At 39.7% G+C, this 16001-nt stretch overlaps 6 protein-coding genes across 6 annotated transcripts; 4 read left to right on the top strand and 2 right to left on the bottom strand.

Moving 5' to 3' along the window:
* Nucleotides 1-312: 312 nt before the first annotated feature.
* Nucleotides 313-1769, top strand: LOC104821285 (oxygen-evolving enhancer protein 1-2, chloroplastic-like). The gene is made up of 3 exons (XM_010552097.2): nt 313-610; nt 819-1112; nt 1174-1769. Exons 1-3 carry the CDS (start codon nt 371-373, stop codon nt 1633-1635), a joined length of 996 nt encoding a protein of 331 aa, XP_010550399.1. The 5' UTR covers nt 313-370; the 3' UTR covers nt 1636-1769.
* Nucleotides 1770-2068: 299 nt separating this feature from the next.
* Nucleotides 2069-3617, top strand: LOC104821284 (CASP-like protein ARALYDRAFT_485429). The gene is made up of 3 exons (XM_010552096.2): nt 2069-2386; nt 2996-3128; nt 3222-3617. Exons 1-3 carry the CDS (start codon nt 2256-2258, stop codon nt 3420-3422), a joined length of 465 nt encoding a protein of 154 aa, XP_010550398.1. The 5' UTR covers nt 2069-2255; the 3' UTR covers nt 3423-3617.
* A 474-nt stretch (nt 3618-4091) lies between these two features.
* LOC104821283 (UPF0496 protein At5g66675-like) lies at nt 4092-5629 on the bottom strand. Its single transcript, XM_010552095.1, has 3 exons — nt 5484-5629; nt 4312-5318; nt 4092-4202 (listed from the first exon to the last, which is right to left on the bottom strand). Exons 2-3 carry the CDS (start codon nt 5259-5261, stop codon nt 4184-4186), a joined length of 969 nt encoding a protein of 322 aa, XP_010550397.1. The 5' UTR covers nt 5262-5318; nt 5484-5629; the 3' UTR covers nt 4092-4183.
* Nucleotides 5630-7452: 1823 nt separating this feature from the next.
* On the bottom strand, nt 7453-9357 carry LOC104821282 (UPF0496 protein At5g66675-like). Its single transcript, XM_010552094.1, has 3 exons — nt 9190-9357; nt 7736-9076; nt 7453-7636 (listed from the first exon to the last, which is right to left on the bottom strand). The coding sequence occupies exons 2-3, from the start codon at nt 8944-8946 to the stop codon at nt 7615-7617; spliced, it is 1233 nt and encodes a 410-aa protein (XP_010550396.1). The 5' UTR covers nt 8947-9076; nt 9190-9357; the 3' UTR covers nt 7453-7614.
* Nucleotides 9358-10076: 719 nt separating this feature from the next.
* LOC104821556 (L-ascorbate oxidase homolog) lies at nt 10077-12955 on the top strand. The gene is made up of 4 exons (XM_010552477.1): nt 10077-10106; nt 11991-12310; nt 12405-12483; nt 12588-12955. The coding sequence occupies exons 1-4, from the start codon at nt 10077-10079 to the stop codon at nt 12798-12800; spliced, it is 642 nt and encodes a 213-aa protein (XP_010550779.1). The 3' UTR covers nt 12801-12955.
* A 767-nt stretch (nt 12956-13722) lies between these two features.
* LOC104821555 (L-ascorbate oxidase homolog) lies at nt 13723-15530 on the top strand. Its single transcript, XM_010552476.1, has 4 exons — nt 13723-13731; nt 14566-14885; nt 14980-15058; nt 15163-15530. The coding sequence occupies exons 1-4, from the start codon at nt 13723-13725 to the stop codon at nt 15373-15375; spliced, it is 621 nt and encodes a 206-aa protein (XP_010550778.1). The 3' UTR covers nt 15376-15530.
* The last annotated feature ends 471 nt before the right edge of the window (nt 15531-16001 follow it).

Genomic DNA, 16001 nt, shown 5'->3' with positions numbered 1-16001 from the left:
TGAAATCCACATGAAAACGATTAACAACTCGAATGATTAAGTTTTGCTCGATGGACGAAAAATTAATGTGTAAATTTGGCCCGACGCTCTAACCAACTGAGCTAATGGGCCTTACTGTGAGAGTTAATTGCAATATATTTTTTTATTTCAAAGCCTTCACGGCCAAATTTACACATTAATTTTTCGTCCATCGAGCAAAACTTAATCATTCGAGTTGTTAATCGTTTTCATGTGGATTTCATCATACACTTGACATATTCTGAGGAAAAACTGCAAAAAAAAAAAGCCCCCGGGGAAGGTGCACCTTATCTGATTTGTACTCTTTGTCTCTCCCGATTTTTGTCAACACAAGTCAGTAGGAGTCATCGCCATGGCTGCTTCGCTCCATTCTGCCGCTACTTTCCTCCAGCCGACGAAGATTTCCGCCGCTACTTCTCGCTATGGCCATCTACGGTCATCGCCTTCCGTCGCGAAGACCTTCGGCCTTGAATCTTCCTCTGCTCGTCTCACTTGCTCTATACAGTCCGATCTCAGGGACTTCGCCGGAAAATGCACTGACGCCGCCAAGATCGCGGGCTTCGCTCTCGCCACCTCTGCTCTCGTCTCCTCGGTAAAGTGATCTCCCTTTTCCATGTGTATCTTTAGCCCATTTTGTCACAATTTCACTAGAAAAGCAGAGAGAGATTTGCTCTTATCTGTTACAACACTGCATTTTTTTAGTTGTGTACCTGTTAGAATCTGGACTTTCATATGGTCACCTAAGATCCTAGAGGATTTACCAAACACGATTTTGATCGGCTGAAATGAGTTTTTTTTAGGGAGCAAATGCGGAGGGAGTGCCGAAGAGGCTGACGTTCGACGAGATACAGAGCAAGACGTATATGGAGGTTAAGGGGACTGGAACTGCGAACCAGTGCCCGACCATCGACGGTGGCTCCGACGAGTTCGCGTTCAAGCCTGGAAAATATTCTGGCAAGAAGTTCTGCTTCGAGCCGACATCCTTCACCGTCAAGGCCGAGGGTGTCAGCAAGAACGCACCTCCCGAGTTTCAGAACACCAAGCTAATGACCCGCCTCACCTACACCCTTGATGAGATCGAAGGACCTTTCGAGGTACCATTTCCCTATTTCCTTTTCTAAATTCCGACCATATTCTAATAGAATCTACCATCAGGTCTCTTCAGACGGAACCGTCAAGTTCGAAGAAAAAGACGGCATAGACTACGCAGCTGTCACGGTCCAGCTTCCGGGCGGGGAGAGAGTGCCGTTCCTGTTCACAGTCAAACAGCTCGACGCCTCAGGAAAACCCAACAGCTTTGGCGGGAAATTCTTGGTGCCCTCGTACCGTGGCTCGTCCTTCTTGGACCCAAAGGGCCGTGGTGGCTCAACCGGTTATGACAACGCGGTCGCCTTACCAGCCGGAGGCAGAGGGGACGAGGAAGAGCTGACAAAGGAGAACATCAAGAACGCGGCTTCGTCCACCGGAGAGATCACTCTGAAGGTGACAAAGAGCAAACCTGAGACGGGAGAGTTGATCGGAGTTTTCGAGAGCATTCAGCCTTCGGACACTGACTTGGGTGCTAAGGTACCAAAGGATGTTAAGATCCAAGGGATTTGGTACGGTCAACTTGAGTGATGTTCCCACAATTACTTAGTCTCTGTATTTGGAACGAACCTCTTTGAAGATTCCTGTTAACGATCTTATAATCGTCTTGACGCTCTCATATTTTTCCGGTCATATGATCTTTATAATTCCCTAAAGTTGCAACCTTTTGAGCAATTCATATCAATTCAAACCATTTTTTCTATACGAATTCAAATATAAATATAAATAAACTCACCAATTTGCAATATTTCAAGAGTTCAAACAAGAAATGATATAAAATGACGTACAAACCAATATTGATGTATAGTCTCATAAGTTGAAAATCAGACCAAACCAATTGATTCACGCAAAATAATGTAAACAATTTCAGTGATAAGACATTGCTTATGCATTATTAAAGATAAATATTTGATTGGACTGTTTAATATTATGGTCTAATGATTTGTTTCCAGCAAAGCGAGAGAATAAAAGGGTAAACAAATCCACTTGGCGTCACAGTTACGACCTTTGCCTTTCTTTTCCTCGTGTCCCTTCATTGTGCTTCCCCTTTTTCTCTCTGTTTCTCGCGGAAAAAAGAGAGATTCCCAGAAAATGCGTTGATTTCTTCTTCTCCGTCCTCGGATGATGAAGAGAAATTGGCCGGAAATCGGATGGAGAATGTGCCGGGATCGTTCGGCACGAGCGCCAGCTTCGCTCTTCGCTTCGGTCAAATCGTTTTCTCTTCCGCTTCGCTTCTCTTCATGTGCTTCGACTATGGATTCTACGACTACACTGCCTTCTGGTAAATCTCCCAATTTTCAGGAAATTCCGTTTCTTTCCCGGATGAGTAAAAACCCTAGCGGTCGTATAAAAGTTGGGTGGGTTCACGATTTAGTTGTGCGATGACTTTGGGTTTGAGTAAACTGGTTGTGGAATTATCTCCGGTGCCGGTAGATTACCAGTTCGAGGTGATGAACGAATGAATTGTAAGGAAAAGGAAGAAAAATATTGTAAGGGGGTTGTCATGATTTGTGTAATCGAATCGGATTGTAGGAGTCTAATGCTTGATCAGACTTTCAGAATTGATTTCGGTCTCCGTTTGTGGCTTGATCAGAGTTCTTGATGACTGGTTAATCAAAATTCGCTCGTGCGAGCTTTCAATTTTTGGGTTTTTAGAGTTCATTGGTTTAGAACTATTTGCTTGGCAGATGGATTCCATATGAATCAAACCAAATAGATTGGGGTTGCCATCCATAAATTTAATCAGAAAGGATTTCACCGTTGTGAGAAATGATAAAGCAGGATTTTCAAATGTCAAGTATGAAAATCTCTTAAGGACCTTTAGTTGGTTCCATACGATACATGCTGCGTTTTTTTTGGTTATAGATTCATCAAATTACACTGCTTTCAGCTATTTGGTGACTGTAATGGGACTGGTGACTCCATGGAGTATGACACTGGCACTCTTTGACGCCTACTCTGTACTTGTGAAACGCCTTCCTCCACAAGCAAGAGTGCTGTCCATTGTTGTTTCTGGAGATTTTGTAAGTAAAAGAACACATCCATCGAATACCCATAATAGAGTTCAGTCTCTTCTTCCTCCTAACCCGGAAAAGATTCTATCTTTATGGTTACAGGTTCTGTCCTTTCTCTCCCTAGGCGGTGCCTGTGCCGTGGCCAGCGTCACAGAACTATTGCTTGAAGCTGGCGGGCCGTTCTGCCGCAAGAAGCTCTGCAGCAGATACCAACTCTCGGCCGCAATGGCCTTCTTGTCGTGGTTTTTGTCATTCGTTTCGACCATTTTCAATCTCTGGATTCTACCTTCAGCATATTCTTGACTGGAAAAGAGAGAGAGTATATAGTATATACGTGCAGGATGAATCAAAGGCGGCGGGGGCAGGCGGGGGCGGAATAAGAGATTGTGTTGAAAGCTGCTAGGGATACGTGGGAAGTGTGGAAGGTTGAGACTCGGGAAAGGATCCACAGAAGTCAGTAGATCACACTTTTGTTTCTTTGTATTATAAAATAAATTGTTTTAAGAAAAAACAAATAATCAACACACAAGATGTATGAATTAATTGGATTGAAATGTAAAGGTCCCAAAAAAAAGGGCGAATACCTGATTTCTTTCTTGGACGGATGTTTTCTGTGATTTCTGCAGCAGCCGAAAATGGGAAAAGGGAATATTATTCTTTTGTCGGGAATCAACTGAAAGGGAAAGTTGTGTTGGTTTCGGAATGCTATTTTGCGATGATGTGGTTCCCAAATTCCCGGTAAAGAAAGCCAAACCGGTAGTCCGGAATTATTCACTGTTCTAATACATGGTCTTTCAAATCATCTGGACTTATGCGAGTGACGCGGACGCCGGAAAAAAAAATCTATACAACATGTTTTGATAAAAAAAAAAATTGGGAGTTCATTAATATACCAAAAGGTGGTAAACAAAGATATTGAATGTATACAAGAAAAGTGGAAGGCGGATCTATCATGCATGGGCTGTTAAATAAAAAAAAAAAAAAAAAAAAAAAAAAACAGGACGAAGGTGTCTGAATGCCGGCATTCATCTTCTCCAAGCTTCCGCCATTAAGATGTAAACCATTCACATGATAATCTCCAAACTAAACAGCAAAGGCATTTTAAAAAAAGCAGCAGTAAGTAACCTGCAGTTAAATCCCAATGCACAAAAATAACTGATAACAATTTATAGAAAAAAAGCATTACTATTACCATGTAATTTTGTCCTCCTCTGATGAATTAACCTGCAGGATTCTCTGCAAAGAAACCGTCCTCGCTCTCCTCGTGTCCTCTGAAACCTTACTCACGTTTCGATCTAACTCTTCGGTCATTCCCTGAAACGTTTCCCACTCTCTCATCATCTCCCCCATCTCTTCTTCCTCTCTAAGAACAGCTTCAGCCTTCTTCAACAGAATCTCCATCTCAGCTCTCCACTTTTCTACGATGATCTTTACATTGTCCATATCTCTCAGCATGACGTAAGCCCCAGTTCTCACCGAGACAACAAGACTCTCTCTCACCCTTCGAATTCTTTTCTCCTCTTGCTTGCAATAGTAATTCGTCCATTTTCCCATAGATCCTATCGTAGCCAACAACGCGCTAGCAAGAATCTCCACAGGAGACGGCACGTTTACAGCTAATGATACGCCTGTCAAGACCAAGACCGAGAAGTATCCTATTGCAAACAGCACAGTCGACAGCTTACTCCATGTCTCGATCCTCTTGAGTTTTCTGTCGATTCCGCGTGTTTGGTTATTCGATTCGACAATCAAAGACTCGAGTCTGTGATGGGTCGCGTCGAACATGTCCGAAACATGTTGAGGGAAAGGATTGTCCTCAGTCCGGAGTTTCGTCAGCTCCTCCTTTGCTCTCGTCATCAGGATCTTGTTCTGATCGCCATCTTCAACAGCTTCTCGCAAATGGAGATGAATGGTGAATTGACCATCTCTCGCGTATTTGATGCAACGCTCCAAGGTTGAACAGAGATCCAGATTCCTGAGGCTGGCGTCCATATACGCTTTCATCAGAGGCATGAAGCTTTCGCTTTTGAACTCTTCTTGTTTCACTTCGAGGATAATCTTTACAACCTCGTTGTTCAGTTCCAACATGCTTCCTGTAACTTGTCGGAGAGAATCGAAGGACAAAGATCTCTCTCCAGCCATTTCGGACCCAAAGGGCTGGGCGAAGCTTTTTTTTTCCCACTACCCTCCAAGTGAAATCTGCAAAAATTATAGTATTGGAAGATCTGATGACCCTTTGATTTCCAATTCAAATCACTGGAAACAACGGAAATGCTCTGTATGATGACGATTACAGACGAACACAAGAAATAGGAAGATGGAAAATCAGGATTGAAATCGACAATTATTGGTCGGAGTGAGTACCTGCGTTTGTTAGATCTTAAAGAGCACAGTATATGGAAAGTTCATCCCTTTCTTTGACTGAAATTAGGTCAAATGCTCTGTCGGAGGAGAAAAGAAAACTAAGGATGAGGAAGTGGAGCAGCAACCCATCCTTGTAGAGAAACATTAAACAAAGACCCACAAGTCTTTCTTTACTTCATAAAATAAAGGGAAAATGGCAAAAACCCACACATATTATATCAAAGACGTAAAATTAGTATATTAATTTTTAATTTGATAAAATCCCACACTCGATTTCAAATTTTTCCGATTTTTAATACAAATTGTTTTGAAAATTTTCAATTACCACCATAAAGGGAATTGACCGTGCCAGGTTAGGGTCTGATGGCTGATGTGTCACCACCCATCGAAAAATATGCCATGTCACATGACATGTAATTTGACATGTCAGCAATTCGGATTATTGAAATCGGTTGATTTAATCAAGCAGGTTAATTTGATAGGCTTTTGTCCGTATTTTCTCCAGGAGTAATCGTCCGGTGGAATGTCGGACATCTTCGCGCTGATTGGCGGAACCCTAACCACTCTCTTCTGTTTCAACTTTCTGGCAAAGGACAAGACGAGGAAAGAAGAATAACTGATGGGAACCTTTCTTTATTTATTAATAAAAGTAAAAAACCCATGAATTTTAATCCAAAAGGGGAGAGATTTATTGGTTGTTTTGTAACTCTTCTTGGAGCAATGGCAACGACCGGGGGAAGCGGAAGCGCATTTTCCGGCGACAAGATTCTCGGAGCTGCATTTCCTCTTCGTAGAGACCGACGAAAACAAAGGCTTGAACGAGGAAGAAGAGAAATCAATCGTTTTGGCCGACAAAAACAAATCTTTCTTTTCGTACAGAGACTCCGACAAGATCTCCGGCGGCGGCGGAGCGTGAAACAACACCAATTTAGACTCCGGTTTTTGAACGGGCGAGCGTCTGAAATGGGCGTGACCAGTTCGGGTCTGACCCAGGAGAGAGATGACTCTCTTGAAATTGGAAACGCGACATCGGCTGTCGTTTTGCAGGCGGCATCGAGATCAGAAGAAGAGGAGGGTTGACTGGAATCGATATTCTCCGGCGACATGAGACAGATCAGCTTCTCGATGCTCTTGAGGCCAGACGCCGCCGCTTCCGGGAGAGGATAGGTTTTGAATGTGATTCTGATTAATCCCAATTTTTTTTAAAAAATCGGTTTTTACTTAACCGGTTTGATTAAATGAACCGATTTCAATAACCCGAATCGCTGATGTGTCAGATTACGTACCATCTGACGTGGCATATTTTTCGATGAGTGGGACACATCAACCATCGCACGCTGACGTGTCATGGTCAATTCCTTTATGTTGGTAATTGGAAATTTTCAAAAGAATCTGTGTTGGAAATCGGAAAAATTTGAAATGAGCGTGAGACTTTATCAAATTAAAAATTCATGTACTAATTTTACACATTTGATATAATCTGTGTGGGTTTTTGCCATTTTTCCTAAAATAAAATGATCTAAAGCTCATCAACATTCACAACTCTTTTTTTTTTTTTTTGTAAATCAATTTCTAGCTAGATGGTTGGATAGAAGAGTTTTCTGGCAAAAGGGTGGTTGGCATCGTTTGAGCATGTTTGGCTTTTCTTGAAATTGTTGTCTAAGTCAAGACATGGAACCTGCAGTCTTTTAGAGAAATCTAAATTCAGACAATGGGTTCCTGAGATGCCAGATCTGATCAAATATCATGTCAACTTGAATTTCTCTCCATATTTTTTTTTTTGGTAACCGGGTGTCCTGACCGAGTCCTAGAGCCGGGAGCTAGTTATATGATTAGAATATGTGTTCTCTTCCCCAACTTGATACTCGAACTCGGGAGGGACAGGACAAACGCTTTGCGTCTCCATTTCAACGGTTGAACTATACAAGTTGGGTGAATTTCTCTCCATGTTGTGTTGAAGAAGCAAGCATTTCTTTAATTTGGCATTTATTTCCATTTAAGAATCATCACACACAATACACTTTTTTACAGCACTGCTTACACAGCTGAATGCCAACAAAAACTGGCAAAAACTACTGACATGTCATATAAGCACCGGTAACCTCTCTGGCAAGAACATTTTGACAAACGTTCACAATGTCACCTCCTCAATCCTGGCCAAAAGGAAAACAAAAAGTGAGCCAAAAAGATTCAAACTTTGAATCAGACCCGAAATCAAACAACGAAAACTCGGTAAGAATCAAAAGTTATACCAGTTCCCTTGTTCCGAGCTTGAACCGGCAGAGAAGCTGAGGATGTGCCTAAGGACTACCGTTCTCGCCAATGTAATATCTTTGCTACACTTTGCTGCATTTTCGCCCACTTCCTCGATTTTCTCCGTGAACACATCTAGCTTCCGGCTGATCTCGTGAATCGCAAGCCTTACAGCCACATCTTCTTCTTCCTTGAGTGCAAAGTCAACCTTATGCAGCATTGACTCGATCTCAATCTTCAGCTTGTCTACTAATACCCCTATGTTCTCCATGTCCTTCATGGCAACATAGGCACCTATCTTCATCGAAAGAACAATACCCTTCTGCCCTTTAACAGCAGTATCATACTTCTTCCACAGATAGTTACACAACTTCCCCACCGAGCCGATGGGAACAGCCATTGCAGCCGCCACCGCGGTCACAACGGGCGGTGCAGCAACTGCAGCTGCAACTATGGAGAAGATCAGGACAGAGACGAACGCTGTCATAAAAACCACGTTCGACACTTTTCTCCATGTTTTTATGTTCTTCATTTTCTTGTCAAGCTTCATCTTTTGCTTATGAAGTTCCTCAAGCAGCAAAACTTGCTGTTCATAGACAGATTCGAACAAGGCGAAGAAATCTTCATCGAAGGGATCACTCGCAGCCTTAAACTTGTTGAGCTCTTCCAATGTTTTGGGGTACTTGTTGTTGTTCCCCTTATCCACATCTTGTGACTCTATCTCATACTGTTTCACGGCAAACCGGATAATCAATTGGCTAATCCTCGCTCTTCTGACGCAATTCTCCACAGCGTTGCAGAAATCTAAGGTCTTGATGGTACTGTCAAAGTAAGCATTAACCAAAGATGTCAAATCTTTGTTATCCCACACGTCTTCTCTGCTCTCAACGATGAACCTCACGACCTCATGGTTCATTTCAAGAAGACATCCGGAGACTTCTACGAGCGAGTCAAAGGAGAAAGGCTGAGTTCCGGCCCGTGAGGCGATTGAGCTAATGACTCGGTTGGTGCGTCGGTGAAGCGATGAGTCGAAGGATCTCAAGTCGGGGTCTTCTCTACACGCTGACTCGTAATAGCTCAGATCCGCTGAGTAAATGGAGCCCACGTTGGTTCGGATCGGTTTGATGGGTGAACTGGTGGTTCTGTTACTGCTATAAGTGGACTTGCTGTCTTCCATAGTCTTGGCTTTGGAGGAGAATCCAAGGAACATGGACCGAGACAGACAATTCCCAAGGACTGATCTTTATGGTTACAAACGATGATTGGGGAAAACCCAGAAATTGCAGAAGAAATCCACGACTTGGGTTATGGAATTACGTTTGATCTGAGCAAATCTGACCCTAAGACAGCCGGGGGAAAAAAAATGGGGAAGACCAAAATTTAGGACAAAAGGATTTTTACACAGCTCAGACAACAAGTGAAAGTGATTCGAAGAGAAACGAGAGCAAAGTACCTGGACTGAGATCAGAATCCGGCAAGATATGAAATGTTTCGTACTGGTGAAGTGGAAGACGGGAGGAAAAGGAGAAGGGAGACTTTTCGAAATGCAGAAGAAGGGAAGCAGCGTTGACCTGTTCCAAATGCGAATCAAGCCCAAACGCAAGGACATCGGATATTGGGTTTTTTTTTTTTTGGTGTGTGATTGGGAAAGTTGCTTAAAATTTATATTTCAGTCATTTTTAAATCTAAGACAATATAGATATTTACGTTCCACTAATGGGTTTTTTTTGCACGTTCCATTTTTCATTTTTTTTTTACCTTATAATATATACATATGGATGAATAAAATATCTGTAGACTATTTTAAAAGATAATTTCCGTGAATATACGTACGGTTAAGCAATCTGAGCAGACAGTGACACTATGACATTTAATCAATGAAAAATTTGTTAAATGCATGATCGTATGAACGCCAACCAACAGGAGATAAGACGATTGTCTTGCAAATATCTGCTCACCATGAGTCAGTCACGACCGCGAAAGGAAAATCACGTGACGTCTCTGCTTACGTAATCAAGAAGGAAAAAAAACAGAGATTATACGGTAAAAGCGCAAAATCATAATACAATAATGGGCCTAGAAAATACAGTTGGGCTTCAACGTTTGATAAGCCAATGATGTAATTGGGTCCAAATAAAAAAAGAATGGGTCGACATATAAATTAACTTAAACTGTCACACAGCCCAAAGCTTTATAAAAACCACTCATTCCTAGTAGTCCGAATATCTAGACGTCCAGCCCAAATATTGAACCTCACGATTCCTTAAAATTTACGATAAACCCATCCCAGAAATAAACCAAAAAAAAAAAGTGTGGGCCCAACAGTCACGTGCTTCAAAAATGCTCGAGGCCCCTGGGCTCCACTCTCCGGTAAAAAAAAAAAACAAAAAAAAAAAGAAAAGGGATATGTTCGCACGTGTAGAACCGACAGGGCCCACAGCCTCTCGGGCGCTGCATGATTCCGATGTTTGACCCGGCCCGAAGAAAGTGGGACCCACTAATAACTGGTAGCCACAAATACCGGAGCCCCAGGGCATCTTCTCGGGCTGTATTCCTCTGTCTCACAACGTACGGTGCGCGTGCTTATGTACCCGTTGGATCATGACATGCGATTCGATCGTCCGGTCTACAAGCCAAGATCGAGACAAGGCACAGGCAGATCAAATAATGCAGCTTACAAGAAGCTCTGCGACAGTAGCGATGTCATCCATTCAATGATTCACCCCGTCTTTTTACCTTTTTTTTTCCTTCGGTTTCTTCCTCACGTCGCATGTTATTCACAATGCATTTGATCCGTAAATAATCCGAATCATAGAATATAGCGGGTGATCCTAACATCACATTGAGGATCAAATTATTAAACATCATATATATATATATACACGTGTATGAAATAATCGTATCCACTGTTGATGCTCGGCTTAAGGTCTTTTTGTTTTTCTTTTCTTTTTTTAATCTTCATTCACCAGACGCGTATGATCATTTTCTATTCCACAAGGTGTGAACGAAACGTCGAAATGGGGCAATTGCAAAAATACCCTTAAATGTCGATTTCACTTACAGCCCATACCCTCGCACAGTAACAAAAAAACGGCAACATCAAATATACCCTTATAAATGTAGAATCCCTATAATACCCTTCCTTTATTTATATAATATTATAATATACTAAAATAAATAAAATATAGATCTACTTTTTACTCATTTTCTCTCTCCTCTTTATCGTTGTCTCCCGCCATACATCGCATTCTCTCTCTTCGAGTTTTTCTTCTTCTCTCTCTTGAATATCTCTTCTCCAGCGCGATTTTTTGGTAAATTTGCTGCAAGAAACAAGTGAAATCTCAAAAAACTCATCCAATAAACGTAGATGTAGTGGTATTGCCGCTTATAGTGGAAGAAAAACGAGTAAGTGGAAGGTTTAAACAAAACCGATTTTCTTTAAATAGAAAATTATATGCATTATCTGAAAAGTATAATTCTTGTGGTTTTACATAGAAACTAGGAATTAGGTATTCGTTTTTAGATAGTAATATATAAATTCCACTTTTTATTTATTTAATTTTCAAATTCATTTGTAACCTATACAGCAACGGGGAATTTTATTTTGACCAACAAAAAGCAGACGCATACATATGTTACCCTAAGTGACGTCCTCTATAACGTGTCTCTGCATGAGGATTCTACGACATGCAAACTGCACGGATTTGTCGGCGCATGCAAATTAATTTCTCCCGACTTTTAAATCTATATAAATATATAGAGAGAGGTTGATTAAATATATAGAATTAGTTTTGTTAAAAAATAAATGTAAATCGTCAATTTTATATGAATTAATTTAAATAATTTAAATACATTTCAGTGATATTAATATGCATAAATCCATATTATTAATTATATTTCATCAAAGAAATATTATTAATTATATATAAATAATATTCTTTTTTTTTGTCAAAGGTTGGTATTTCATTTATTATCGAAATTATACATATCGCTTTATATTTGTTAATAATCTATATCCGTATAACCGAATAAAATTTATACTTTTTTTTATTGGGATATCAGAAAATTCTCGCTTTTGTCGTATTCAAACAAATGAAATTTTCGTAATATACTTTAATCTACAAATTTACGGGGGTTGTTATGTGCGCGGACCAATTAAAAGGAAACGTGGACCGAGATTAAGAATTCGAGGAATTATGCTCATTTTAATAACATTTTAGTATGTTCCTCGAGGAGCATGCAATGCGTAGGTAGGTCATATACGTAACGTTCGTCCAAACTCTTCTGATATCGAATTCAGCGCCTTACATCAATGGAAAACAGAAGTATGCAGTGAACGGTGTATCCTTTGTGGCTCCTGACACGCCATTGAAGCTCGCTGATTACTTCAAAATCTCTGGAGTTTTCAACCTCGGAAGCATCCCAACAAGTCCCTCTGGAGGAAATAATGCAGGCTCTCTCCAGACATCAGTCATGGCCGCAAACTTCAGGGAGTTCATCGAGATCGTGTTCCAGAACTGGGAGAACACTGTCCAGTCTTGGCACATCGACGGTTACTCTTTCTTCGTCGTCGGGTAAAAAGACTTGATTTACATTTCTTGTTGATCAAGAAACGTTTTGATCTTATAGTTTTACAAATACTGATCCTTAAAGTTCCGGTGTTGATAGGATGGACGGAGGCCAATGGACCACAGGAAGCCGAGCGAAGTACAATCTCCATGACGCTGTTGCTCGGTCCACCGTCCAGGTAAAGAACGTTTCAGATGAGAAAGACGTGATGTATGCATGGTTATGCGTTACATGTTACGTGAAAACATGATGGATTGATTGGATTACATGATGATGATGTAGGTGTATCCGAGGGCATGGACAGCGATATACATGGCGTTGGACAACGTGGGTATGTGGAACATAAGGTCGGAGAATTGGGGAAGACAGTATTTGGGACAACAGTTCTATCTCAGGGTTTGGACTTCGTCCACTTCTTACCGGGACGAGTATCCCATCCCTAAGAACGCTCTTCTCTGCGGCCGAGCCAGTGGCCGACACACCCGCCCCTTCTAACCCTTCACGCCACGTGTCATTTTTACATGATATTCCATTGTTAGTCGTTACCGTTGATGAGGAAGATGACAACATTTTCTGTAATCTGAGAGAGCTCCTCTCGAGCTTTGTTTCAGTTTGTAATTTTATGAAATGAAATTTCTTGGCTTCTTTAATTTTCTTACAAAGAAATGGAATCTTTAGCGTACAAATACTTACGGCCCATCTCAATTGGGTTTTGGGCCTTTTGTTACGGCCTAATTGGGCCGTTGGCATCGGATACTTAGTCATTCGATTGTTTTCAATATATAACAAAAAAAAATTCAAATTTTTTAATATTCTTTTTTAATATGTTGATTTTTTATTTTTTATTTCCTAATGAGTCAAACGTAATTGTACTCCATACAGAGTAAGTAGTAAACGGACTTTGTATTAATTATATATTAAACAAATTTGAATGGGAATGCAATTAATGACCATGAGACAACCGTAAGAGGAATCTAATTAATTATTATACATGTTTTTAATGTCATTTAAAGAAACATTTTTGACTTTTTACCAAAAAGAATAAACAAATTAATTAATGAACACCGGTCTTGCCCATCTCAAAGCCGCTGAATAATACTCTTTTTTTTCCTAGTGAATTAAAACGTAATCCAAGATATTCAATTGAATTAAAAATAAATTTCGTAACGGAATTAATAATAGGATAAGAAAATTCTTTTATGTACGAATGGTTCAACTGAACTAGGGAACCAAGTGGGGGCCATTAAATAGCTCCAGATTCTGTACATCGTTTATGACGACGATTATATAATTTTTGGCCCTTCACAATATATAAGAAGTATAATAGATATTTAATATCTTAATTTGGAAAAAGTTATATGGATATATATAGCTATTCGGAAAATCATTAAAAAAAATTCAAAGAAACTATCAAGAGATGAACATGGTTTTTTGAATTAATATGTTAAATAGAAAATTATATGCATTATCTGAAAAGTATAATTCTTGTGGTTTTACATAGAAACTAGGAATTAGGTATTCGTTTTTAGATAGTAATATATAAATTCCACTTTTTATTTATTTAATTTTCAAATTCATTTGTAACCTATACAGCAACGGGGAATTTTATTTTGACCAACAAAAAGCAGACGCATACATATGTTACCCTAAGTGACGTCCTCTATAACGTGTCTCTGCATGAGGATTCTACGACATGCAAACTGCACGGATTTGTCGGCGCATGCAAATTAATTTCTCCCGACTTTTAAATCTATATAAATATATAGAGAGAGGTTGATTAAATATATAGAATTAGTTTTGTTAAAAAATAAATGTAAATCGTCAATTTTATATGAATTAATTTAAATAATTTAAATACATTTCAGTGATATTAATATGCATAAATCCATATTATTAATTATATTTCATCAAAGAAATATTATTAATTATATATAAATAATATTCTTTTTTTTTGTCAAAGGTTGGTATTTCATTTATTATCGAAATTATACATATCGCTTTATATTTGTTAATAATCTATATCCGTATAACCGAATAAAATTTATACTTTTTTTTATTGGGATATCAGAAAATTCTCGCTTTTGTCGTATTCAAACAAATGAAATTTTCGTAATATACTTTAATCTACAAATTTACGGGGGTTGTTATGTGCGCGGACCAATTAAAAGGAAACGTGGACCGAGATTAAGAATTCGAGGAATTATGCTCATTTTAATAACATTTTAGTATGTTCCTCGAGGAGCATGCAATGCGTAGGTAGGTCATATACGTAACGTTCGTCCAAACTCTTCTGATATCGAATTCAGCGCCTTACATCAATGGAAAACAGAAGTATGCAGTGAACGGTGTATCCTTTGTGGCTCCTGACACGCCATTGAAGCTCGCTGATTACTTCAAAATCTCTGGAGTTTTCAACCTCGGAAGCATCCCAACAAGTCCCTCTGGAGGAAATAATGCAGGCTCTCTCCAGACATCAGTCATGGCCGCAAACTTCAGGGAGTTCATCGAGATCGTGTTCCAGAACTGGGAGAACACTGTCCAGTCTTGGCACATCGACGGTTACTCTTTCTTCGTCGTCGGGTAAAAAGACTTGATTTACATTTCTTGTTGATCAAGAAACGTTTTGATCTTATAGTTTTACAAATACTGATCCTTAAAGTTCCGGTGTTGATAGGATGGACGGAGGCCAATGGACCACAGGAAGCCGAGCGAAGTACAATCTCCATGACGCTGTTGCTCGGTCCACCGTCCAGGTAAAGAACGTTTCAGATGAGAAAGACGTGATGTATGCATGGTTATGCGTTACATGTTACGTGAAAACATGATGGATTGATTGGATTACATGATGATGATGTAGGTGTATCCGAGGGCATGGACAGCGATATACATGGCGTTGGACAACGTGGGTATGTGGAACATAAGGTCGGAGAATTGGGGAAGACAGTATTTGGGACAACAGTTCTATCTCAGGGTTTGGACTTCGTCCACTTCTTACCGGGACGAGTATCCCATCCCTAAGAACGCTCTTCTCTGCGGCCGAGCCAGTGGCCGACACACCCGCCCCTTCTAACCCTTCACGCCACGTGTCATTTTTACATGATATTCCATTGTTAGTCGTTACCGTTGATGAGGAAGATGACAACATTTTCTGTAATCTGAGAGAGCTCCTCTCGAGCTTTGTTTCAGTTTGTAATTTTATGAAATGAAATTTCTTGGCTTCTTTAATTTTCTTACAAAGAAATGGAATCTTTAGCGTACAAATACTTACGGCCCATCTCAATTGGGTTTTGGGCCTTTTGTTACGGCCTAATTGGGCCGTTGGCATCGGATACTTAGTCATTCGATTGTTTTCAATATATAACAAAAAAAAATTCAAATTTTTTAATATTCTTTTTTAATATGTTGATTTTTTATTTTTTATTTCCTAATGAGTCAAACGTAATTGTACTCCATACAGAGTAAGTAGTAAACGGACTTTGTATTAATTATATATTAAACAAATTTGAATGGGAATGCAATTAATGACCATGAGACAACCGTAAGAGGAATCTAATTAATTATTATACATGTTTTTAATGTCATTTAAAGAAACATTTTTGACTTTTTACCAAAAAGAATAAACAAATTAATTAATGAACACCGGTCTTGCCCATCTCAAAGCCGCTGAATAATACTCTTTTTTTTCCTAGTGAATTA

This window comes from Tarenaya hassleriana, unplaced genomic scaffold, assembly GCF_000463585.1.
Source record: "Tarenaya hassleriana unplaced genomic scaffold, ASM46358v1 Cleome33, whole genome shotgun sequence".
In the NCBI taxonomy this organism is placed as follows: Eukaryota; Viridiplantae; Streptophyta; class Magnoliopsida; order Brassicales; family Cleomaceae; genus Tarenaya; species Tarenaya hassleriana.
Note: the sequence above shows the minus strand (reverse complement) of the source record. Positions and strands in the feature narration are given on the sequence as shown.